Below are 25,347 nucleotides of genomic sequence, written 5' to 3'. Positions count from 1 at the left end.
GGCCTTTTGCTCCGGCAGCTCCTCTGTGACCTATCACCCTCTCTCCCCACCTTCCCGTGCCTGGTTGTCTCTCTAGCACTCATCATTGCTACTTATATTACATCATGATGTGTGGGTCTGTTGGTGTATTGTCCTCCCCCATAGCTTAGCTTCAGGGCAGGGAGAGGATCCGTACTGTACCCTTGCTCTGCCCTCAGCTTCATGTATAGTGGTCACGTGATAAACACTGGCAGACTGCATGTGAATGTGAGTGGATGAATGAATGAATGAATGAATGATGAACTGTAATCTGCAGAGTTCATGATGGGGGATCTGCCTTGGGTGTGGAGTACAGGGCAGGCTGTCCTGAGGAGGAAGTGCCACTGGAAGTAGCTGAGGGAGGAGGAGTTCTGCGGGCACTGAGGCTGGCAGCTGCCCGAGCAGAGCTCACAGGCAGGACAGTGCGAGGGGCCTCTGAGGAATAGACAAAAGACCAACACCAGTGTCAGTTCTCTGCCAGTCTGGATTCAAGTTTGACAGCCACTCTTCTTGTCTCAGTTTCTTCTCTAGATGGAGGCTAGGGTGTCTCCAAAATTCCACTCCTAACATTCTTACCCAATGCCTGGCATATAAGTGTGGATATGATTGTATTTAGTCTCCCACAAATACTGTGGACTGCTTGGCTCTCTGTGGCCTCTAGGGTCACTGTGGTTGGTCTCACTGCCAGAACCAAATTGCTGCTCACTGGGAGCCTGTCTCTTGGACTCAGCCTGCTGGGACACCCCTGCTCAGAGGCTGGAGAATGCCTGAAATGACCTTGGGCCTGGGGAATCCTTACTCTTTAGGCCGATTAATAGGGAAAACCAATTGAGGGTTTGCAAGCACCAGGTGTGGGGCCTCCCCAGTGCTCCCACGCTTCTGCCCAGTCCTTTATGGAATCACTCCCAGGAGACTTCTACAACCATTCGACCCATTTCACAGTTGAGAAGAGCTAGGGTAGTACCGTTGGGGAGCCCTGGCCCATCGTTGGAGCTGGTGCTGATCTTATTTACACCTGGTGGCCAGTCGGGTGGCGCAGCTTCTCACCGGTTCCTCAGAGGTCTGGAGCTCCTCTCCTGTCAAGTGCCCGTTTCAGTCACTTGCCTATTTTTCCTGCATAAAAATGCAGACATCATTTTTATTTTTTATGTCTTGGAGTTAAATTCTAGATTCTGGATGAGAGCCTTTGTTTCTAAGATGTTACACTTCTCCCAGTTTGGCTTGTCTTTTCACTTTTTTTTATTGTATCTTTTGATGAACAGAAGCACTAAATGTTAATGTAGCCAAGCTTATCTCTCATTTCCTTTACAGCTTTATAGTTCTATTTCTCCCATTTAGTCTTTATTTGTTCTGGAATTTGTGTGTGTGTGTGTGTGTGTGTGTGTGTGTGTGGTGTGAGGCTGGCATCCAGTTTCATATTTTCCACCTGGCTCCCTGGTCATCCAAGTACCATTTATTAAGAACTGACTTTTCTCCCCTGCCACCGTTATGAATCATGTTTCTGTGTCAGTGGGTCTGTTTCTGGATTCTCTCTTCCTTTCCCTTGCTGTTTGCCTACGCTTGCCTCAGTACAGCACAGTCCTTATTTCTCTAGTTTGTAAGCCTTGATTGCAGGGAGAGCAAGCCTTCCTACTTGTTCTCCTTCAAGCATGTCTTGGCCATTCTTGGCTTTTTACAATTCCATTTAAATATTAGATAAGCGTCTTGTCACCCATGCAGAGACATGACATTGAGTCTCCCGATCCATGAATGTGGTATGTCTCTCTGATGTCGCAGGAAAGTGTCATACTTTTCTAACACAGTCCTTGTCCACCTCTTGTTGCGCTTTTTCCGAGGTACTTCATGACATGGCAGGAGGAGTCTGTGGCGAGTTGTCTGGCTGCCTGGTTTGGCCTTGCTGGGTGAGGCTCTCACAGCAGCTTTAATCGCCCATCTCCCCCATTCCCTGCTTCCTCCTGACACTGCCCTGGGCCCCTGCAGAGGGCAGGCAGGGCGCCTGGAGAGGAGGCTGTAATTGTTCTGAATGATCTCAAGGGCTAATTAAGGGTTTTCCTTGACTAATCAGCTTATGGTTTAATTATCGGGGAACAGGTTGAGGGATGTGGGGAAGCAGCTCTGGTGGGGTCTCCTCAGCATGGTAGGAAGGAGGTGGACCCAGCCCTACCCTGTGGGGTTGCAGGACCTGGGGATACCCTGCACCCTCCAGTAGGGCAGCTGGGGTCCTCCAACCTTGTGAGAGAATGAGGTGGAGCACAGCAGATGAGGTGAGAGCAGGTCCTGTCCCTGCCTAAAACCCTTCATGGCTCCCACTAACTGCCAAGGGGGCCAGGACCCTTCCTTCCACTGGTCCCCCCTTCTGCTTGCCTGCAGCACTTCAGCTCACTGACCTGTGTTTAGTGCTCTCGCTTCATGCATTCTTTGCAGCTTGGCCTAAAGGTCACCACCTCTGGGAAGCCTTCTCAGGCCTCTCCAGCCCTCCAGAGCAGGTGATAAGCTCTGCCAGCAACTTGCCACTGTCCAGATCACTCATTCCACCACTGATAAGTGCTTTGTGACAGGGATGCCCGGCCTGGGCTCTGTGGTCCAGTGTTTGAGTTGCTGGGGACCCAAGAGAAGGGGTTCAGGACTGGTGCTCTGAGGAGAAGGCTGGGAGTAGGTGTTCAGGGCTGGAGGACAGCCATGGCTGAGGCCTTCCTGGGCAGGCCGCTGGCTGGACCTGACTGAGGATAGCTCCTGGAGGCTTCTGAAGGAGGAGGGGACCTGGCGATGGCTGTGCCAGGTCTGGCTTCATTCCTTGCATTCGTCAGCCGCCCAGACTCCCAGCCCCAGATTTCCAGTGGCCCAAGGTGGGAGAGGGTGGGCAAGCAGCGGGGCCTCCTGAGCACTGCCCCCATCCCTCCCCTTCCTTTTCCATGCCCCTACTCCATAGTCTGCTGCTGTTTACACCCCGCCAGGGCCTCAGGCCTGGGACTGTGTGTCCAGCTCCTACCCACCCCCAATCTCGTGCTCACCCCAGCTGCTCTCTGGAATCACTTGGTGGGGGCATTGGTGCAAGGGCCCAAACCCAAACCCTTTGACCCCCAATCTCTGACTGTCCTCAACAATGGGGTTGATTTTTTCCCTAAGCTCCCAGCTGACTCTAGTGTGACTCTGAGCTGGAACGAGAGCCACTGGCCTACAGAAACAATAGCAAACATGTATTTGCTTTGTGGTGTTTGGGGTACTTTTCTGGGCTTTCTGATGTGGTGTGATTAAATCATGTCACCCCCACCACCACACTATAGGAAGATAATGATTATTACTCCCATGTTACAGACAAGTCACTGAGGCCCAGAGAAGGCTTGCGTGGCTTGGGGAGCAGCTTCCGTCACCGTCCTATCTTCCTGTCCCCAGGCCCTCTAGGCCTCTGCCTGGGCAGACATCTCTGTGTCCCCTCTTCTCTTCTCCTCGCTTTCCCTCCATCTCTGCCCTCAATTTCTGCTTCTCCCTTCCCCTGGCAGAAACCTCCCTGGCTTCCCTGTTCAGATCCTGCTGAAGCCACAGAGGAGAGATGGTGTCTACAGGCCCAGGACAAGGATGGGAAGGATGTTGGTGTCACCTTGCCACCCTCTCTTGCTCCTGGCACCCAGGCACACATCCCACTGATGGCCAGGAGGTCCTGGAGCCAGCTCAGCAACCTTGCGGGGAGGACTGGCCCGACGGGCAGACCCTGATGGATCCATGACCCCAGATCCTTCCATGGGCCCCAAATCTGGTGTTATCTGTTGCCAATTACCATCTCAGGCTCCTGTGGGGAGACCAGTGGTTTAATTTCAGCAAAGGTTTATGCTAAGATGTGAATATGGCATAGCAGGAACCATTATTATTTGATGGGCATGTGGGCCCATGTGCCCTGGTTTCCTCTGTCCACCCCCTCCGGGCAGGGGCTTGGGCAGCTCCCGCTTGGGCCTCTCCTGGCTCCAGCAGAGCTTCCTGTGGGAACTTAGGCCAGACCCTGAGACCCAGGTATCTCTGGGTTGATTCTTGCTGCCTCCCAGGGTAGCTATGAAGATTAAATGAGTGGCGTGCCTGTGTGACACCCAGTGCAGGGCCGTCATCATTATGTCATTATGGGTACTATTGCGCCATCCCTGTTACAGTTATTAGGGGCAGGATATGTGTTTGGATTTAGTAATTAAGAAGCACAGGGTGAGTGATCCATAATTCTTGGCTGTTATGATTAGTAACATTTGTAAAATGTTTAAAACCTTTATATAATGGAAGTGTTCACACAAGCTCAGAAAAAATGGTCTAATGCCCTCCCCATGTCCCCATCACTGGCTTCAGCAGTTACCAGTCCTGTCCAGGCTTTTTCACCTGTACCCAACCCCCCATCTCTCTGATTACTTAAAGCAATTCCCAAATAACATGTATTTTTGCCATAAATATTTCAGGTTTTTCTCTCAAAAGGGATAAGGAGTCTAAAAAACACACACACACAATACTGTTGTCACAGGAGAAAAAGAACCAGTGATTCCCTAATATCCTCACATTTCTCCACTTTCTTATCATCATTTTGTCAAAGAGTCTGTTTGATCTGGAATCCAGGTAGGGGCTGTGCTTTCTTTGCGTTTGGTTGCTAGGCCCTTTGTGTCTCCTCTAGAGGATTCCCCCCTCCGGCGCGTTTGTGGGCTGTTGTTTGGGTTGCCAGTCCAGCAGAAACCCTGGACCTTTGTCCTAGAGTTTCCCACAGTGTGGACCTGGCCAGTGCATCCTGTGTGTCATTTAACATGTTCCTCTGTACCCTGTGCTCCTTGTAAATTGGACTTTGGTCTAAAGGCTGGATTATATTCAGGTTCTGTTTCTTTCATAGGTGCTGCTATATATGAACATGAAGTCAACATTAGCAGCTGGGGTGACTTTTAAAGTAAATTTAATTAAGTTTTTAAAAAATGAGTAAATTGAAAAAAAAAAATCCATCTGTCACTCCTAGTAAGGCTGGTACCCAGACAACAGAGTAGGGCAGGGGCACCCGAGGGACTGAGGTTCCGGAACTTCCGGGGCCTGGGAGCAAGGGGCTGGTGTAGCCTCCAGCCTCCAGGGAACTGTTGTCATAAATGCTCGGCTTTGGGCTCCTGCTTTGGTGGGACGCAGGTTCCCCGCTGGGAGCCCTACCTGACCACCCACCCCCATGCTTGACTCTGCTCCCTTCAGCCGGGCCTGGTGCCTAAGCTTGCAGGATGGAGCTGGGCTCCTGCCCCTGCTCTGCTCTTAGCCAGCTGGGCCACCCTGGGAAGCTTGCCCATCCCGGCCTGCTTCCTCCTCTGTAATGGAGAGGCTATGTGGTGGGGCTCTGTCGCCCTTGGCGGGCCGTGGTCAGGACTCAGGGAGACCGTGCAGAAAGGGCGCGGTGCATAGCGTGTAGCTTGTACTCTGGTGTCTGCTCTTCTGCCTTTAGTGTAGATCTCTGACCTCAGCTGCACCAGCCTACCCTCTCTTCTTCCCTCCCTGCCACGCTGGCCTCCTTGCACATTCTGGAATATAGAAGGTGAGGTCCAGTGCTTGGGCCTTTGCAGTGGCTGTTCCCTCTACTATGAATGCTCTTCGCTTGATGCCCCTGTGGCTTCCTCACTTCCCTCTGGTCTTGCTCAAATGCCGTCTGCCTCAGAGAGCTCCCTGACAGTGCTCCCTGTCCCCTCTCCCACTTTTTGCATACTTTTCTTTTGTGTATTGTCTTATCTCACCCACTAGTCAGCTCCAGGATGGAGGGACTGCTTATTCACTCATTTATCTCCAGTGCCTAAAACGGTGCCAGGCACACACAGGGTGTGAAAAAAGAACTATTGAGTGCATGAATGAATGAAACAGTGAAACATGGTTAAGTGAATGGACCGTGGCCTGGGTCACACCTGCTGTAGAATCCTCATTACCATACATGCTGTGTGACCTCTCCTCTCTGAGCCTCACTTTCCTCTATGACATGTGGGTGTTAACAGCAAACAGCACCCTGCTCACTGCCTTGTTTTACACTAGCATGGTGCTCATGCATGACTAGGATCCTGTTAAGGGAGTATCCTGTTCGCAGCTGGCCTGTCATCCCATGGTGTCTCCAGTACAGCCAGAAGCTGTCCCTGTGTAGGGACATTTTGCCAAATTTTAAATAATTCCTCCTCTCTGTGTGACCAGCTGTGGTGACTAGGGCAGGGCAGGGCAGGGCAGGAATGCCACGGATAGGTGTGTTCCATGGCCAGAAAGGTTCCCAAGGGAATGTGTCCGCAGGACAACGGTGTCTGGGACATGGAGAGACCTGGGCATTGGAGCCTAGTCTGAGGGCCTTCTGAGGGCCTTCAGGCTGACTGCTTCCAGGCCTTTGTCTTCCTTGCAGGAAACAGGCCAAGAACTGCAAGGGGCCAAGGAGGCCTGCTGCTCTGATTAGGGTAGAAGTTACAGCTTGTGGGGGCACACACAGGCGTGCACGTGTGTGTGTTAGAGAAAGAGAGAGATTATATGCACATGCATGTATGGAGGAAGCTTCCAGCTTTCAGATTTGCTGTCCCTGGTGTTTTCTGCATGGGAGTGTAAAATATGACACTTGTAGAGAAAGGTGCATAAAACCTCCCAGCCCGGTTTAATGAGTAGCTGTAAAGCATATGCCCGTCTGTGCAAGAAGACAGCACTGCCAGTGCCCTCAGATCCCCTCCTTCGCGTGCTCTCTCCAGCATCAGCAGATACTCTCAGCCCTCTTTTCCTTTCGCTTGTTGCCTCATCTTTTGTGAATTTCCAAAGATTTCAGATGCCCCCAAGAGAAGAGAGAATGATCTGATGGATCCCCCTGGGCCCACTGCCCCCTGCCCCGCTGCAAGAGGAAACACCTTTGCCACAGATAAGGCCCCTGGGTGCCCCCCGCCCAGGTACTCCGGCCTCACTGTGGTCCCCATTGCCTCCCTACACAGTACCCTAGATTGTTTTGCAGCTTTTTGAACTGTATGTAAATGGTACCAGATCGCCAGCACTTGGCTGCAGCTTGGCCTCAGTATTTTGCTCTTGAGATTTCTCTGGGTGTATAAATGAAGTTCTGCACCAATAGGGATGTTCCCTAGCACAGGTCAGAGTGCCCCTCACCCCACAGCCAGAGGAAAGCATCCCTGCTTTGGTGGGGCCTCAGGAGGGTGCTCTGGGGCCCCTCTCACCCCAGGCCCGCAGCCCCCACCCACCTCCGTGCTCCAGTCAGGTTTGAAACCACTGCTTCAAGTGAAAGTGGGCATTTCCTGCGCAGGCACTGCTAGTTCCCCAGGTTGCCACATGGGATTCAGTAGCAGGCCCTACACGTGTGAGGGGCCTTCCCTGAGCACCTGTGAGGGATGAAGGGGGCCCTGGTACCATTCTGGGGCTGTGTGTTCCTTAGAGGGGCCTTCCTTGGAGAAAGGCGAGACACCACCCCCCGGCCCGACACACACATGGAATGGACTGGGGGCAGAGGGCCTCTTCTTTTCCCCTGCGCCCCCTGCCCCCTCCCCCCTCCTCCCCTGAGGGCCCTTAGCCAGTCTCATCCAGCCTTTCATGGAGAGGCCCTCTGGGGTGGAGATGGCTTGCTGTCAAAGACTGGGTCCAGAAGACTAGGTTTGCCACTGACTCTGCCACCTATTAGCAGGGTGACCATGGGCATATGGCAGCACCCCTTCAACCCCCATCAGCCTCAGTTTCCCCATTTGTAAAGTGGGATTGTGTAAAGGTTATTTCATCCATGTAAAGCACTCAAAAGAGAGCTGGCACATAAGAAGCCTCATAATGAGTGTAGGTATAGAATTATTGTCATTATTACCATTCACTTAACTCGTTTGGTAGATAGTCACTGTGTACCTCCTCTGAGACCAGCTCTGTGCTGGCTGATGCCTGGGATAGACTGGTGACCTGTTAGCCCAAGGCCCTGCCCTCATGGCACTTGATGGAGACAGATGTAGCACCAGGCAGTCACAGCCCAAAGTGACCTTAGAAAAAACACAGGCCAGTGTCACAGCTGTGGGGCAGAAACCCAGAGAACTGGGAGGCCCTGGCTCTAGCCTAGGAAATCAAGGAAGGCCTCCTGGAGGGGGAAACATATGAGCTGAGGGCTGAAACAGAAGTAGATACATAGAAGGGTGTTCAAAGGAGAACTAATGGCATGTTCAAAGGCTAAAAGGCAGGAAAGGGTCTTGCATTTTTATTGTTTTTAATATTTTTAATTAAAGTTTTACTTTGAGATAATTGTAGATTCACTTGCATTTGTAAGAAATAACACAGAGAGAGTCCCTGTGCCCTTTACCCAATTTACCCAGTGGTAACATCTTCAAAATTATAGTTAGTAACAAGGCTACAACCAGGATATTAAGATTAATATAGTCATGATACAAACAATTCCTTCACAAAGATCCCTTCTAATAGCTACATCCCCCCTCTGGCCTTTGGAAAAAAAAGAATGTTATAGAAATGGAATCATACATATGTAAACTTTTGAGCTTTGCCTTTTTTCACTGATTCATCCAGGTTGTTGCCTGTGTCAATAGTTCGTTCCTTTTCATTGCTGAATAGTATTCCATGATAAGGCTATACTGCAGTTAGTTTAACTAAAACAAAGACATCTGGGTTGGTTCCAGTTTTTGGCTATTACAAATAAAACTGCCATAAAAACTCATATACAGGTTTTTGTGTGAACATAAATTGTTGTTTCTTTGGGACAAATACCCAGAATTGCAGTTACTAGATAGTATGGTAGTTGCATGTTTAAAGAAACTGCCGAACTGTTCTCCAGGGTGGCTGTACCATTATACATTTCCACCAGCACTGTAAGAGTGGTCCAGTTTCTCAGCATCCTCACCAGCACTTGGTGGTGTCACTCTTTTTTATTTTAGCTGTTCTAAGAGGCACATAATGATAACTCATTGTGGCTTTAATTTGCATTTCTTGAATGGCTAATGATGTTAAACATCCTTCCATGTGCTTCTCTGCCATCTGTGTATCCTCTTTGGTGAAATGTCTCTTCATGTCTTCTGCCTGTTTCCTGTTTGGATTATATGTTTTTTTGTCCTGTTGAGTTTTAAGATTTTTATTTGTTTTAGACATTAGTCCTTTGTCAGATTTGTGGTTTGCAAATTGCTTTTTTCCCTCTTTGCATGGACTTTTGTGGTATAAAAGTTTTTAATTTTGATGAAGTCTACTTTATTAATATTTCTCTTCATGGATCATGCTTTTGGTGTCAAGTCTCTGAACTCTGTGCCTAGGCCTACATCCTGAAGATTTGTTTTCTAAAAGTCTTACAGTTTTTACATTTTGCATTTAAGTCTGTGATCAGTCATGAGTCAATGTTTGTGCAAAGTGTGAAGCTTAGATCAAGGCTTATTTTTTGTGTGGTTGGAAGTCCATTTGTTGCAGCACTGTTTGTAGGAAATGCTGTCCTTCCTCCATCGGGCTGCTTGTGCTTCTTGGTCAAAAGAAAGTAAATTACTACAATGAAGATACCACTTCACACCTACCAGGATGGCTATTATCAATAAAGTGGAAGATAACAGGTATTAGTGAGGCTGTAGAGAAATTGAACCCCTCGTGCATTGCTGGTGGGACTGTACAATGGTGCAGCAGCTGTGGAAACAGTTTGGTAGTTTCTCAAAAGAACCATCTTTCTCCAAATCATTCCAAATAGTAGAATGACCATATGACCCAGCAATTCTACTCATAGGTGTACATCCAAAAGAACTGAAAACAGAGACTTGAACAGGTTTGTGCACACACATGTTCCTAGTTGCATTAGTCACAGTAGCTAAAAGATGGAAGCAACCCAAATATCAACAGATGAATGGATACCCAAAATGTGGTATATGCATGGTGGAATATTATTCACCTGTAAAAAAGGAATGGAATTCTGATAAATGCTGCAATGTGGATGGGCCTTGAAAACATTATGTTTAGTGAATTAAGCCAGGCATAGGAGAAATACTGTAAGATTCCACTTACATGAGGTACCTAGAATAAGCAAATTCATAAAGACAGGAAATAGAATAGAGGTTACCAGGGACTTGGGGGAAGGAATGGGGAACTGTTGTTTAATGGGTACAGGGGTTTCGTTGGGGATGATGAGGAAGTTTTGGGTATAGATGGTGATGATGGTTACCCCACAGTGTGCATGTATTTAATGCCACTGAATTACATGCTCTACAAATGGTTAACATAAGTATATTTCACCACAATGAAGAAATCAGTGTTTTAAAAGCCAGGTGGGTGTACTTGTGTGGGTCTGTTGCTGGGTGCTCTGTTCTGCTCACTGATCCATGCATTTATCCACACTGTCCTCATTACTGCAGCTCCCTATCTCCTGAATAGCAGGGAGAGCAGATCCTCCCACTTTCTTCATCTTTCTCCAAATCAGGCTGTCCTCAAGCCTGGGCCTCGGGTCCCTTGTGTGGAAGATGGCACTGTGGCTTACCCAGTTCCAAGTCGCCCTTGGCACCTGCCTTGCCCTCAGCCCCCATATGTGACCCACCAACAAGGGTTGCTTTTTCCGGGCAGACATGGCTGTAGTCTGGCCCCCTCTCCATGTCCAGCCGTCCTGGCTGTCTTTATCAGTTGCCTGAAACAATGCTACAGTCCTGTCACTTGTCCCCACACCCACTCAAGCCCCTTTGACCTCCACAGACCTAGCTCCGCCATACTCTTGACCCTCCGCCAGCCTGGCTCGGCTGAAATGTCACATTGCATTTGTGTGATCCTTGACTAGAAGTACCCCGGGGCAGGGACCTCCCCCACGGCAGCACATGGCAGACACCCATTGGATTTCTGTTGACAGGACCCATGAATGCAGGAAGGAAGTTGGTGACTGGGGAGAAGGCGGGGAAAAGAGGCGGGAGAGGCATGAAGAGCCAGGGTCCCAGTGAGGAGGTGGCTTTAGCTGTGCAGGCCCTAGTAGGGTGTTAGCAGGAGAGGGACACAGTCAGGTTGGGTTCATAAAGGTCTCCCTGGCCCCGCAGAAAAATGGGCAAAGGCTTTGAAGAGACACTTGGCAGAAAAGGAATTCTGGTGGCCTTTATAAATGTGAAAGGGTGTGCATGCTACTAAAAAGAAAATGCAGATGAAAGAGGCTAAGACAACTGGACCTCACCTGTGTGACCAGCCAGGGTTCAGTGGCACTCTGGGCTGTGAGTAGGGGCAGCCCTCGCAAGGGGCAACTTGGCAGGGCTGAGCCCTGGCCGGCAGTCCCACTTCTAGGCATTTGGCCCCCAGACCCGCTGGCACACCGTGAAATGCCAGCAGCACAGTTACCACTGCTGCACTGTTGGTAAGAGCAAGAGGCTGGAAACTCTCCACCTGGCCCAGTGGGACTGGCTTGAGGCTTGGGGCCCTTCTGTGCAGCTGTTGAAGCCACGAGGCAGCACTTTGCAAACGTCAAGGCACGCAAAGATCACCAGGACGTTTTCTCCCTTTGTTTATAAAATCATAATTTTAAATTGTTAGCATACACTCTGAAAAGTGCATAAAGTAGGAATATATAGCATAACCAATTACTCTAAAGGGAAAACCCACATAGCCCACCTCCAGGTGCAGAAGCAGATGGTGCCAGCTCCCCCAGAAACCCTTCTCAGGCCCTGCCCACCCCCAGTGGCAGCCCCTCCCTGACGCCTGAGGCCACTGCCTTGTGTCCCCTTCTGGTTTTGCCACCTCTCTGTGCATCCCTAAACAGCGTGTTTCATTTTTTCCAGTTTGGAACTTTTTCTAAACAAGTCATAGGATATATTGTTTCATGCTTTGCTTCTTCTGTTTAACATCACTTTGACGTTCCTTCCCATGAAGCTGTGGGCCGTCTCTCCTCACCCGTGGGGCAGGTAGGGGAGTTTGCTCTCCATTATCTGCCGATGAGCATTTGCGTTGTTGCCAGTCTCCAGCCAAGTCAGACTGTGCCACATGCACCTTCCCATGTGTGTCTGCCTGCTGGCTCTGTTTTGCTTGGCTGTGTACCCAGGAGAGCACTTGCTAGGTCCCGAGTGTGCATCCTCACCCGACCGGATGCTGCCAGACTCCTGCCAGAGCCAGCAGTTCAGGAGAGCTCAGGAATGCTGTTGAGAAAAACAGGGTTCAGAATAGTGTGTGTGTGCTGTGCTGCCACTTTTTTAAGTGTGCAAGTGTGTGTGTGTGCACATCCTCAAGTATCCATGTATAGGTTCTCTCAGAAAGGGGAAGAAAAGGAACCTCGGTAGAAGTTGCGTCCCAGGCCGAGCTGGGGCAGGGCAGGGAGGATGCCACCCTGTCGCCGTTTCCCCTTTGGTGCCATCGGCTTTTGAACCACGCGTGGGCATTATAGAGAGCAAGGTGGAGACCAATAGGAGGAGAGGAGAAGAAGGAGCTGGTATGAAGCCCAGATGGCAAGCTGTTAATAGTTGGGAATCCAAGTGATGGATTTTATGTGGGCTCATTGGTTCAGTCTCTATTTGAGGGTATGTTTGCAAAGTTTTCTAATAAAGATCTTGCTCCAGTGTGAGAGGATCTTGGCCCATCCTGTCCTTGCTCCTGAGGCCTGTCCCCAGGAGGCTCCTTTGTTTCCAGTGGGACTTCTGGAGGAGAGGTGCGCCCTCCCACCTCCCTCCTCTCCTCTCCCCTGTCCCTCCCCTTGGGACCTAGTTTCCCTTGGCTGGCCAGGACTGCCTCCCCCATCAGAGTCCAAACCAGCCTGTCCGGTTTGGGGAGGTTTGGGAGCCTGCCCCATTTGGCTGCTCTCTAGAGGGCTGCCTGACAGGTGCTACACCCCCTGGGGGAGGGATGGCCTGAGATCTGGGACCTCTGGGTCCCCTCAGCCTGCCCTGCTGGGAGCCCCCGGCTTGGACAGGAGGGGCATGCGTGGGATTTCCAGGCCCTGGAGCCAGTGCAGCCCTCCTGGTCCTCCCGGTCCAAGTGACAAAGTCCTCGGGGAGTTGGCTGTGGTGGGGATGGCAGAGCAGGGGAGTGGCAGGGACACAGGTGTCTCTATCCACTGTCCACCTGCCCGCCTGGCCACTTGCTCGTTCTTCCCACTGGGCTCCTGCCCTGGGCTGGGCCACAGCCACCTGCAAGAACTGAGAACCTGGTCCCTGTTGCTCACAGGGCCCCTGGAGGGGAGCAGTCCTACGGGGATGTTAGCCCCCAAGGCAGGGAGTCTGTCTAGTTTCTTCACTGCTGAATTCTCGGGGCTTTCAGGTCTGCTGGTTTGTGGTAGGAGCTCAGGAAATGTGTGAATGTTGAGGGAGCCTGGAGGGGTCAGCGATGGGATGGGGTCTCATAGAGGTACATGATCCAGCCTGGTGTCAGGGAGGACTTCCTGGAGGAGAAGGTGCCTAAGGTAGGGCCCAGAGAGTGAACAGGGGTAAACCAGGCAGCCCAACCCGTCTCTGACCACCCCCTTCATCATGGGGGACACAGACAATCATACAAGAAATAAATTTCACACAGGAGCTCTGAGCTGGGCCAGCCAAGGCATTGCAGGAGGGAGATCTGAGTGGGAGGGAGGCGTGAGGCTGAGTTGGGGCAAGGCCAGCACGGCCCCTTCTAAATTCCCCATCTCTGAGCTTTCCTGCCAGTTCTAGAATTGGGTTCTTCGTGGCCAGCCTGATGCATAGGGCCCCAGGTGAAGGGCATGGGTGCTGGGATAGATGCCCGACTTGGAAGCCTAGTGCCTGGCCTCCCCGTCGGGTGCCTTGGGCAAGTAGCTCTACCTCTCTGCGCCTCAGTTTCCTCCGTGGCAAGTGATCCTGATACAGTACCTATCCAGTGAGGGCAGTGGAAAGGTGAAATGACTTAATGCATGTCAGTGCTAAGAGCAGGGCCTGGCCCAGAGGAAGTTCCCTGTAAAGTTGGACCACTTCTTTTTAGAAGGATTAGTTGCATCCCAGCAAGACAGCTTGTATGGCCGGCAGAGGTCTCAGCCCTCCTCACCTAGAGAGGGTCTTGGGGAGGGTTGCTGTGATTTCCCCTGCCTCCTGGGCTGGCTGCAAGTCTCAGATTCACCCTAATGGGCAAACTGCATGGAGCTGGAGAGGGGAGTTTAGGGAAAAGGGAATACAGCAGGCTCTGGATCCCCAGCCACCCCTCCACATCAGAGTCTACCTGTGCCCCATCTCTCTATCTAGCCTGCCAGCCCCAGCCTTATTTCAAACCCAACTGCCCTGCCAGCCCCTCTCAGGTGCTCAGCCCCATGCTGCGTAGCTACCGCTTCCCTGGCTCTTGGTCCCTAGCCTGGCACGGAGAGCAAGGTGGGGTGTGTGTGCTAAGGGAACTGACTCTGCCAGAGCAAGGGCTGTGGCTGGGTCCCCTGCCGCTGTGTGTCTGCCCAGAGCCGCTCCCCCTGCCAGGAGCTCTCCGGCTCGGCCCGCCTCCTCCCCCTCCACCCACTGCGCTCACTCCCTCTGTGGGCTGGAGCCACAGCCAGCACAGCTTCTGCCAGAGCAGAGCCGCGTCCCGTCACTAACTGCTGCCAGGGAGGCTGGGCACAGAGCCCAGCCAGCTCTCCTCAGTGGGTGCCCTTGTTGAGGGCCAGGGAAGCCCCCCTGGTCCTCAGTACCCGCTCTCGCAGCTGGAAGCCTGTCTGCTGGCCACCCCGCTAAGGGTGGCCCAGGACAGCAGGAAGAGGATGGTGGAGGTGAGCTGGCCTGGGCCTCAGGCAGGAAGGGAGGGGAGGGAGGGCCTCACCAGGCCTGGGCAGGGAAGTCCCGCCACTTGGCCACTGGAGCCACCGAAGCTGCTGGAGCCAGTATAAGCACGTGTGGAGGAGCCACACCTATCTTGGGGCCAGGGTGGGGTCACCACGACTCCATGTGTTCATGGTGGCAGGTGTCTGTCTGCTGGGGCTTTCCACAAGTCTGGTTTGCATGGGATGGTTCTGAGGGCCGCACCCCACTGGGTGACCCCGCAGTTGGCCGTGGGTGTGTGCGTGGGTCTGTTGTGGGGGCTCATCACCTACTGCGTGTGGACAGGGTCGTGCGGGTCTCGCGGTCTCTGAATCTCGGGGATGTTCCTAGGTGTGTGTACTGGGTCCTGGGGTAGGCCTTTCCAGGTCAGTCCCACAGTTGTGGGGCATCCGTGGGATTGTGTGCATGTCTGCCTGTGTTTTGAGGTAGTGACTGAGGTCTGTACTGTGTGTGTCATTGGTGTTTCCCGAGTCTCCTTCAGGGGTCTCTGAGTCACTGGGGGTATGTCTGTTTTCACAGTGTTTGTGGTGGGGGGAGCCCCTGGCTTAATCAGGGACTCTCTGTGGGCTGCCCGACTGTCCCAGCCCTTCCATTCTGAGAGCTTCCTTTTTAAGCCGGCTTCCCCCACATTGTCCCACTGATGCTCACAGCTCCTCTGCACACTCAGGAGCCCCAATTCTAGAGGTGGGAACGGAGGCTCAGGGTCGACGTCCCTTCCTGTGCCCAGGCTTCTGAGTGGCTCCCACTGCTAGGGTGCCCGTGGCCTGTGGGGTTGGGGTGGCCGCCACTGGTTCTGACTGCTCAGAGTTTTCTGTGCAACCACTGTGTGCATGCCTCTGCATGCGTGCTTGTATGGCTGGATGTCTGCGCTGTGTGTCTGTGTCATGGCCCCTGTGGACGGCCTGGGCACTGAGGAGCGTCTCTACAGGCTTCTGTGCCCAGGGCTTGAGTGTATGTGTGGTGGGGAGCTGCACAGTCGGGGAGGACTTGGGTTCCCAGGGACCTTGGAGGTCTGGAGTGTCTTTTCTGCCTGTTACCCTTCCTTCCTTCCTACCCTGCCTTGGGAGGAATGAATGAAGTCTAATCTGATTTCCCCAGTCCCTGTGGGCTCACCACACTCTGAGGTTTATTGTGGCATCCACCCCACCCTGGGCACCTCGGTGGGGAGGCACACCAACAGTGCCCATTGTGTCTGTGCCCTGTTGTCCCTGGCCAGGTGGGGAGGGGGCACCCAAGCCCGGGGCTGCCGGAGGAGCTGCCTGGCCTCTGGGGGCTCTGAGCACGGCCAGGCCCTGCTCTTCATTCAGCCACACTCCCCACGCTGTGCTCTGCCTTCTCCAGAGCTCCCATTCCAGCAGGAGAGGCAGCCCCATCCTCAGTGACAGACAGCCTGTTGTGCTTCCTGATCCCCACTCTGGAGAAAGCAAGACAACAGAGACAGTAGGGAAGGCACCTCTGCCCTGGGCAGGAGTGTCAGGTAGCCTGTAGTGAGGACAGGCACTGTTCTAAGCGCTTGTCATATGTCATCTCATTCGATCCTCCAAGCATTCCCGGGAGAGAGGGCCTATCATTATGCCCAGCTTGCAGATGGGGACACTGAGGCCCAGAGAGGTTTTCTCTTGCTCAGGGGCACACAGTTTGGCATGGTAGAGCTGGCTTCTGAGCCTGGGCAGTCTGCTCTTAACCACCGACTGCCTACTGAGTCCTGGTACTGCCACAGTCTGCAAAGGCCTGGTGGGGGAGGCTGGTGCCACATCTGGCCAGACCCCAGGGATTGCCGCTTCTCCTCACCCCTGTCTGCCAGCTCCGGGCCCTCTTTCCAAGGCCATGGTGACCCCTGGATCTGTGTCTTCTATGGGATCTCACCCTCTGTGGGGACTAATAGATTTCCGGCAGCATCCCCCACTGTATGATTTGCCTCTTGACTATAGCCGAAATTTGCTGCTACTTCCTCAAATTCCCAGCCTCGGCCATCTGGCTGGGTGGGCCTCCCTGTGGAGAGGAAGGCCTGGGGGTGGGGGTGTAGGATCCCAAGGGGGCGCCCCTTGTGTTTGGAGCACATACCAGGTTATTCACTGAAGAGCCAAATTCAGGCTCTACTTGGGCCCCAGTTCCTTCTCAGGCTCCAAGGTCAGACTTGCAGGTAGCGAGGGACGGGCCTGGGGGCCCTGTCTGCCCTCTGCCCCTCCTCAGGGCAGACTCACCCTTTTGGCAATGGCATCACTTCTTTGTCCCACAGGTATTTCCTGTGCGCCTGCTGGGTGCCAGGCCCTAGGCTGGGTGCCAGGGGGGCAGCAAGAGCAACACAAAGGCCCCTGCCCTCAGGGAGCCAGTGTCCACCGGGAGAGGGGCCCAACAGGCAGTAGGTATGTGGTGTCAGGAGAAATATACAGCAGGGGTGCACATTTTGTCAGGTGCCCAGGAGTGGCCTTTCTGGGGAGGTTTTTGTACTAAGACCTGAATATCAAGCAAAGGTGAGGCATGCAGCTCTGGGCAGAAGAAACTGTAGGTGCAAGGGCCCTGAGGCTGGAACAAGCTTGATGTGTCCAAGACTAAGAAGGTGGAGGCCAGCATGGTGGAGTGAAGTGAGGGGAGGAGACAAGGTCGGAGGTTGGTGTCCCACCCCCTCCAGGCGGGGCCTTGCTAAATCACAGTGGGGGGCTTCATCCCAGCGCAAGCTCTGGGAGAGTTTTGTGTAACGTTTCTTCAGATTCCCTCCTAACCTAGGCAGCCTTTCTGATCATGGTTCTGGTCACTGGCAATAGAGTTGTCTGTCCTTGTCCTTGTCCCTTAAACCTCTGGTGTCCTTTGTCTGGAGTGGAGGCGTTGGCTGGAGCTGAGGCCACTGGGAAGCAGGCGGCCTTCTCTGTGGGGCTGAATGGGCACTTTTGTGACCTGACACTGGGGTGCCCTGCACAGTGACCTCCCTTCTCTGGGCTTCAGTTTCCTGGTTTGGGAAACAGGAAGGGAGAGGACTCTCCACCCACATAGTCACCCAAGAACTTTCAGAGGGTTCAGCATGGCCTGATCTGACCACCAGTCAGTGCCGAAGCACACACTGGTCCCCTCCGTCCACTCAACCACCGCGATGGGGAAACTGCTCTGGGTGTTGGGATCCAGCTGTATCCAGTCGGAATGCGTTTCCTGCCTGCGCCGAGCCACCAACTTAGCAGGAGACAACAGACAAATAACTCTACAACATGTTAGGTGATGCTGAGGGCTGGGAGAGAGAGAACCAAGTGCCAGCAGGTGCCAGGCTCTGGGGATGCAGTGATGGGCAAGACCAGACCGAATCCCCGCCCCCGGAGCTCATGCTCCAGCTATTACAAAAGGCGGTGCTGCCACTCAGCACATCCCGCCACCTGGGCCTTTCTGACATGCCCAGACCCTGCCCGCTTCATTTGCCTCCAGAGCGCCAGCCTGGTTGTCTTCACCCGTGCCTCCCCCTGGATGGTCCCATCCTCCTCCTCCCTGGTCTCCCTGCTCCTGCCCCACCCGCCACGCCTGTGCCCCACATGCAGCCAGAGGCAGCCTGTGAACTCCTGAGTCATGCCATGGCCCTGTCCTGCTCAGAACCTTCCTGTGGCTCCATCTCACTCAGGCAAAAGCCAGAGTCCTACTTGTGACCCACGTGTCCCTACACAGTGTGCCCCCCCACCTGCTACCACCTCCCATCCCCGCCCCATCCACTCTGCCTCCTCTGCTGTCTTACCACATCAAGCATGTTCCTACCTCAGGATATTTGCCCTGGCTGTTCCTGCTGCCCTGCGCTCTTCCTCCAGGTACCCGCATGGTTCTCTCTCCTGCCCTCCTGGGGTCCCTGCTCAAGTTACCCTCTCAGTGAGGTCCTCCATGATTACTTCATTGAAAAGTCCAACCTCCCCTGACCCTCGACTCATCCCTGATCCCTGCTTTATCTCTTCAGCACTTATCATCTGATTTACAAGATATTTTTCTGACTTAAGCTCATATATTGACTGTCTCCTTCCCCCTACAATGTGCGCTCTGCAAGGGCAGAGGTGTTTCTGGCTCCTCTGGCCTCTGCTGTCAGCCCTGGCCCCAGCGTGGTAGAGTGGACATCGATGATGGCTGGTGGGTGTGTGTGTGAGTGTGGTGGGGTCATTTGTGGGCCGAGTAGGTGCTTGCCAAGGAGGGGGCTTGGGCACATGTCAGCCCCAAAACTTGAGGCAGGGTCTGGGGACAACTTTGGAGGAACTAGGTTCAGGGAGCGAGGCTTGGAGAGAGATTTGGATAGGGGAAGGTGGAGGGCCATGCAGGTGGGCAATCGCCGAGCAAAGGTGTGGAGAGGGGATTGGGCTAGGGTGTTAAGAGGGGCAGTGAGGAGCTTTCTGGGGGCTGGGAAACTAAGCAGACTCCTCCTAGAGTCAGAGCACAGCCGAGGGAGGTGAGAGGTAAACTGAGGCAGAGAGGGGGCTTCCCCAAGCTGGTAATAAAGATTCTGGCAGAAGGGTGAGCCGGAGCTGGCGTTGCAAGTCCTGAGTGCAGGCTGGGGACAGTGAACCCTCTTCCTGGTTTAGAGTTTTGTCTTGGTGAATCTGAAAGGACAGCTGCAACAGGGCACATCCCCTGCCCTTTCCCTGCACCCCTGGGTCTGGCTGACTCAGCCCCTCCACTGCAAGGGACAGCTTTACTCAGAGCCTGGAGGGCACTGGGGACAGGGGATGAGGACTTACAGACACACACCCCAGATGGCTTTCACACACAGGGGTCTTCCTCTTCCCCCTGGGCTGTTCTTGGTAGGGGGCAGTGTGGGGGTACCACTTTCTCATGGAATGCCAGAGGGTAGAACAAGTACGTGCAGGGGGTGACGGGAAAATGTCAAGCTTTTGCTAGAACGGGTTGGAAACTGCCTGTCCCACTTGTTAAGTCATTCAAAAGACTTTTTAAAATTGAAATAAACACTTAGAGCAGGATGCTAAAGGTGCCTGCATTTTTGGGATCGAATACTGGACTGCAGAGGTATCTGTACCTTGGCTGGAGGCTGCAGGCTGCACTCTGTCATCCATTCCATCCTCAAGGGTTCCTGACGCACCCTTGCCTCTGGGTTCCTGGGGTTTCTCCACCAAGGTTTCACAAGTACAGTCTGGGCAGAGTCTGAGGTGTCTGAGCAGAGGTGTAGTGTAACAGTTCAGATGGATCAGTTCATTCATCAAGTGTTCCTTGAGTGCCTCCTGTGGGCCAGGCAGTGATGCAGGTATCGGGGCAGAGTTGGGAGGAAGACAGGTGACAGGCCCTTCCCACATGGAGCTGACATTCCAGTGGGGGAGGCAGACATGAAAGAATTACATACACACACAGGCTATGTATGTGGTACGTATGTACAATGAGGAAAAAGAGCAGAGAAAGGGACATAGAAGGTAACAGGACAGAAACATTTGAGCACAGATACAGGTGGAAGGAAGGAGGGTGGGAGGCAGATCAGTGAGAAGACAATTCTAGCACGTGCGACAACAGCTGCTGCAAAGGCCCTGAGGTGGGGGACATGTCTAGGGTTTGAAGAACAGCAAGAAGGCCCATGTGGCTGGGGCAGAAGGAGCAAGGGGGGGAAGGAGAGGAGGGCAGAGAGGTGACAGGCAGATGGTGCAGGGCCTTGAGGGCCACAGGGAAGAGTCTTGGTGGCCAGCAGAAGGTTTAAGGACACCAACTCTGTAGTGGGTTGGACTGCCTCCCAGGCTCAGCTCTTCTTGGTGACCTTAGCAAGAGATTTCACTTTTGCGAGCCTTGGTTTCCACATCTGCAAAATGGCAGTGAGAATAGCAACTCCAAGGTCACATGGAGCCAGTGGGCTCAGCATCAGCATCTGTGCAAGGTCATGGGGCCCTTGTGCTGGTGGCGATGGCGTGAGTTCCAGGGCTGAGCCTTGTAAGCCACATTTGGTGGCAGGGACTGGTTTTCAAACATCTTTTCCACGGCAGACTGTCATGCCCGAGGCCTGGGAGTGGGGCGTGGCAGATAAGGTAGATAAGGTGCTGTGGGGCACATGGGCAGGAGCCTCACTTGTTCTGCCTCCCCCATCCCTGGAGGCCGGGGCAGGTTAGGTAGGAGGTAGGGATCCTCGCCCCCCAGGAGGGGTCAGGGCAGGAGAGGAAGGGCAAGGTCAGGGCGTGGACAGAGAGGATGGGAGGGAGGAGCAAGGAGGAAGCCAGAGCAGCCTGGGAGAGAGTGGTGGCAGCAAGACAAACACAGCAGCGGCCCTGGGGGCAGGGCAGTCAGAGCCTGGGTTCTGTGCCCAGCCACCGGGCTGCAAATCCCGGGTGCCCCAGACAATGGGCTTTCCCCTCGCTGGACCTCAGTCTCCCCATTTGCAAATCAGGGACGATGAGAGTCCCTGTCTCCGGGGCTCACTGTGAGGGATAGGGAGTGGGCGCACAGAGCGCCAAGCAGGACCACCACGTGCAAGTCTCCACGCACGCCACTGCCGTGGAGCCTAAGGCCTGGCGGGGCTTGGGCTCTGGGTTAGACAGGCCTGGAGCCTCCTGTCCACACTGCCGCCAAGCTGTGTGACCTGGGCAAGTAGAGTGCCCGCTCGTGCCTAGTTTTCCTTGTCTGTAACATGTTTTCCTTGTCTGGCCTGGAGAAAGGAGCCATTATGAACCCTTTCTCCAGGCCAGGCATGCAGATTAAATGAGGGACTCTGGGCCGAGTGCTTAGAAGAGGGGCCAGCACACAGTAGGTGCTCAGGAGTGCTGGCTGCTGGTGTAATGGAGACCTGTGTTTACTGAGCGCCTCCCTCCCTGCCGTGTGTGCGGTGGTCTTGGGGCCAGGCCCTTAGTGCCTGAGTGATTGCAGGCAGCAAGTACTGTCATCGCTCGCTTTTAACAACAGACAAAACGGAGGGACAAAGTGGCTGAGCCCAGGGCCGCGTGGAGAGTTCCTAAGGTGGGCTGGCGGGTACAGACAGGGAGGTGGCCCCTCGCATAGTAGCAGAGCAGGGCTTTGAGGCTTTTGGAGCTGCTTAGGAAGTCTAGCACACACTTGGTCCACCCCACTGCTTCAGGCTTCCTTCATGAAGCGGCTCCTGTCCCTTCCCTCTGTGGCCCCCATAAGGTCGGGCAGGCACTTGGGGACTTGGGAAAGGAGGCTGGCGGGGGAGTCTGCAGTGCTTAGAGCTGCCCCAGGGTGGGGCTCCTGCCTGATCAGGATAAACACGGTCAGTTCCTCTGTTTGTCCTGCCCTCCAAGAGCCCTGGGCAAATATCCGGAGGTGTGCCCCTCTGTCCCCTTCCCCTGCAGGGTCACATGCAGCCGGGATGGCGGCTGCCTGCAGTGTGCAGAGGTGGCTGGGGGAGGGCTCTGAGTTGGCCGCCTGTCTTCCAGGCTGCCTCCTGCCCGCCCCTTCTTTATCCTGAGCTTCTCCCAGCTGGGGCTGCCCCTCCCTCTCCTGGGTTCCTCAGGGGTCAGTGGCTAATCCTCTCCTGCAGAGGGCGGGGCTGACTAGCTGCCCCCAGGCCCCAGGTGAGGAGTGAGGCTCGGCCTCGGGTCAGATGGGGGCGTGTGTGTGCGCGAGACAGGAGGTGATAGGATTTGGGGCTGATCTGGGGTAACAGCAGGGGGAGGTGGGGGAGGGCTCGGGGTGTAGGGACAAGGCTGGGCCTGGAACTGGATGGAAAGCTGAGGACAGAGTTGCCTGGAGAAAGAACAGGGTGGATCAGGGGCACTGTCGGCAGGCCAAGGACAGAAGTCTGGGAGGGATGGGTGGACAGGGCACTGGAATTGGGGGGACAGTGAAGGGACTCCTGGCTTGGCTGGGGTCAGAGAAGGGGCTGAGGTGGAGGAGGCAAAGGGGAGGGTGGGGCAGCGTGCTACCAGACCTGGCTCTGGTCACCTGCTGGCCATGAGGGCAGGACCAGTTGAGACAGGTTGGCTGCTGGGTCCCCACCCACTTCCCACTGGGCTCCTGCTGCCAAACCGGTTCTCCTGATTGGCTACCTACTTACGGTCTAATGTGGGCTAGGGGTGGTGGCCTCCGCGCCCTTACCTCACAGAGCTGCTGTCACAGGACAGGAGCCGGGAAGTGAACCAGGGGCTGGAGGGGCCTCACTAGGTCACAAGACTTACTGAGCTTCCGGTGACCCTGTGCCAGGGGCTGAGGAGCCAGTCACGAGCCAGACAAAAACCCCAACCTACTGCACTTCCCTCACCCTTTGGGTCTCAGTTCACATGGTTCCTCTTCGATGAAGCTTCCCGTTATCCCCATCCATCCTCCTGGCTGGATTTGCCGCTCCCTGATCCCAGGGCCGACCATCTTGGACTATCAGAAACTGGCTGTTAGCGCTGGGTCCTAGCACCAACCTGTGTAGGTCTGGGCACAAAGGAGTGAGCTATGAATGAATGAATGAGTAAATAATATTTTCTTCCCATTTTATAGATGAGTAACCCGAAGCCCCAAGAGGAGACGTCACCTGCCCGAGGGCACTTCTAGCACAGCCAACATCCAGCCAGGTCTGTAGGGCTCCAGGGACCATGGCTGGGACAGGGGAGAGGACCTGGGGCCCCTCCTCCCCGAGACACTGCTGGGAGGACCCCAACCATCAGCAAATGTGGACAGGGCCCTCGCCACGTGCCCAGCCCTCTGCTCAGCTCTGCTCATACTAATTAATTTAATCCTAACAACAGCCCTGTGGGGGTTGGTCCGACGCACAGAGAAGTTAAGTCACTTGCCCAGGGTCACACATAGTAAGTGGCACAGAGTGATTTGTATTCTGACCACCTGCTCCCCTTCCTGTCATTTCGCTGATCTCCCTATGGGATGCCACCATCAGCGTGTCTCCCCATTGGCCCCTTTGGTTTTTAAACTGGTATTCATTGAGATTTATACTGTGCCTGGTAGTATTCTAAGTACCCAATTAAAGACTGGCTGCTTGGCCTCTTAGAGTCTGTAATGCAGTGGGTCTACCCCTACCCTCCATGCGATGCAAGTGAGGAACTTCCCCACCTGCCTCAGTCACATCTTAAAGCGGGAGTGTCTTTGTAAGGCTCCCCGGGGGCTGTGCAGAGGACGAGGGCTCAGTAACCATTGTTGAATAAGTAACCAGAGTGTGTGACATTCCTGACCCAGAGTCCAGGCTGGGGAAACAGAGTGGCTGTGGCCAGGACTAAGAATCCATCACTGAGCACACACTGTGTGCCAGGCACTGTCCCACCAGGGAGGGAAATGAAAACTAGGCAAATGACACCTGCCGGTGGTGCTGATGTTCTAGTGCTCGGGGGTGTAGATGCTGCGCTAGGAAACACTGGAGTGGACAGCAGAATTTCCCGAAGTTTAGTATGCTATGAAGTGACGTGGTGGGAGGATAGTGGGTCCTGGGGGCTCCTTTACCTGAGTGGTCAGTTCACGCACGGCTCTGAGACCTGGAGGACGGGAGGGAGGGAGCCATGTGTGGACACTGGGAAGAGTTTTCCATGCAGAGGGAACAGCCAGTACAAAGGCCCTGAAGTTTGAAAGCCAGGGTGAGCGAGGGGAGAGGAGCACAGAGAGGTCCTAGTGGGAGGGCCACAGAGGACTCTGCTTTCCCCCCGTGATGCAATGGAACCACAGGAGGGCTCTAAGGAAGGGAAGGATGTGACCTGACACAGGTGCTCACAAGATCCTTGGGGCTGCATATGGCAGACAGACTGGAGGGGGTCGGGGAGACCAGGGAGCAGGTGAGGATGACAGGAGCAGGGCAGGGAGAAGAGTGGGGAGACGGGCGGGTTCTGGTGAGCCACCCCTCCCCCTAGGCCTGCCGGTAGGAGACCAAGTCTGCACCCTCACGGTGCTGGGAGCCTCAGCATCATGTTTGGGAAGAAGAAGAAGCGGGTAGAGATCTCGGCGCCATCCAACTTTGAACACCGTGTGCACACGGGCTTTGACCAGCACGAGCAGAAGTTCACGGGCCTGCCCCGCCAGTGGCAGAGCCTGATTGAGGAGTCCGCTCGCCGGCCCAAGCCCCTGGTGGACCCTGCCTGCATCACCTCTATCCAGCCCGGAGCCCCCAAGGTATGCCGACACCCACCGCTGTCTCCCCTGACCTGCACTGACCCCTGCAGAGTGACCCAAGACCTCAAGTCCACACCTGACCCTGTGACCAACACCTCCTTGCTGATCTCGCCATGCTTGCTGACCTCCAGACACACCCCAGCCCTCCACCCTCATCCTTGTCCCTGATGCTGGCCTTTCACCCACTGATCCTTCACCTGGCCTCGCAGCCCTGACCCCCAGTCCGCGCCTACCTCGGCCCCTCCGACATTCCCCACACCAGCCTCCCAGTAGAGCTCCTCTCCCTGAGCTCTGCGCCCCTGTCCTCAGTACCGCACACTTGTCTTTGGGCCTTCGCGGAGCTCATTGCACCCAGAGGAGGTGCCTCACCCAGCCCCGGGGTCCAGGCCAGCTTCCTGGAGTAGGGGACACCTGGGTGAGCCCTGGGGGCAGAGGAGGAGGAGTCTCCGAGGAAATGGTGGGGCAGGCAAAGCCATTAGGGGAGGTAAAGGCCCATGGGACTCCCCAGGGATTTGGGTTTTGGAGGTTTTTTCTCCTGCCATCTTGAGCAAAAGTGCAGAGTTGGGATTTGAACCAAGGTCTATTTCCAAGGCCCGTGCTCTTTACCCTTTGCCTGTCTCTGTGGTCTAGGCACCCGGGCGTGGCCTGTGGTGAGGTGGGCCTGGTGGCC

The 25,347-nt window shown here is 54.4% G+C and overlaps 1 protein-coding gene across 6 annotated transcripts in view; it reads left to right on the top strand.

Moving 5' to 3' along the window:
- The window catches only part of PAK4 (p21 (RAC1) activated kinase 4), a 42,594-nt gene that overhangs the window by 8,085 nt on the left and 9,162 nt on the right, over positions 1–25,347 (top strand). For 5 of the 6 annotated variants that reach the window (XM_017657755.3, XM_017657760.3, XM_017657757.3 and 2 more), the window contains 2 exons: positions 23,067–23,140; positions 24,419–24,677. In XM_017657755.3, coding sequence (XP_017513244.3) covers positions 24,474–24,677 — 204 coding nt within the window. In that variant the 5' untranslated portion in view covers positions 23,067–23,140; positions 24,419–24,473. Of the gene's footprint in view, positions 1–14,405; positions 14,630–23,066; positions 23,141–24,418; positions 24,678–25,347 lie in introns of those variants that run through there. The other variant, XM_017657756.3, reaches the window with a different exon arrangement.

The sequence above is a fragment of the Manis javanica genome, chromosome 17 (genome assembly GCF_040802235.1).
Source record: "Manis javanica isolate MJ-LG chromosome 17, MJ_LKY, whole genome shotgun sequence".
NCBI classification, from domain to species: domain Eukaryota; kingdom Metazoa; phylum Chordata; class Mammalia; order Pholidota; family Manidae; genus Manis; species Manis javanica.
The sequence above is the reverse complement of the archived record's forward strand: the minus strand, read 5'-3'. Positions and strand labels throughout refer to the sequence as shown.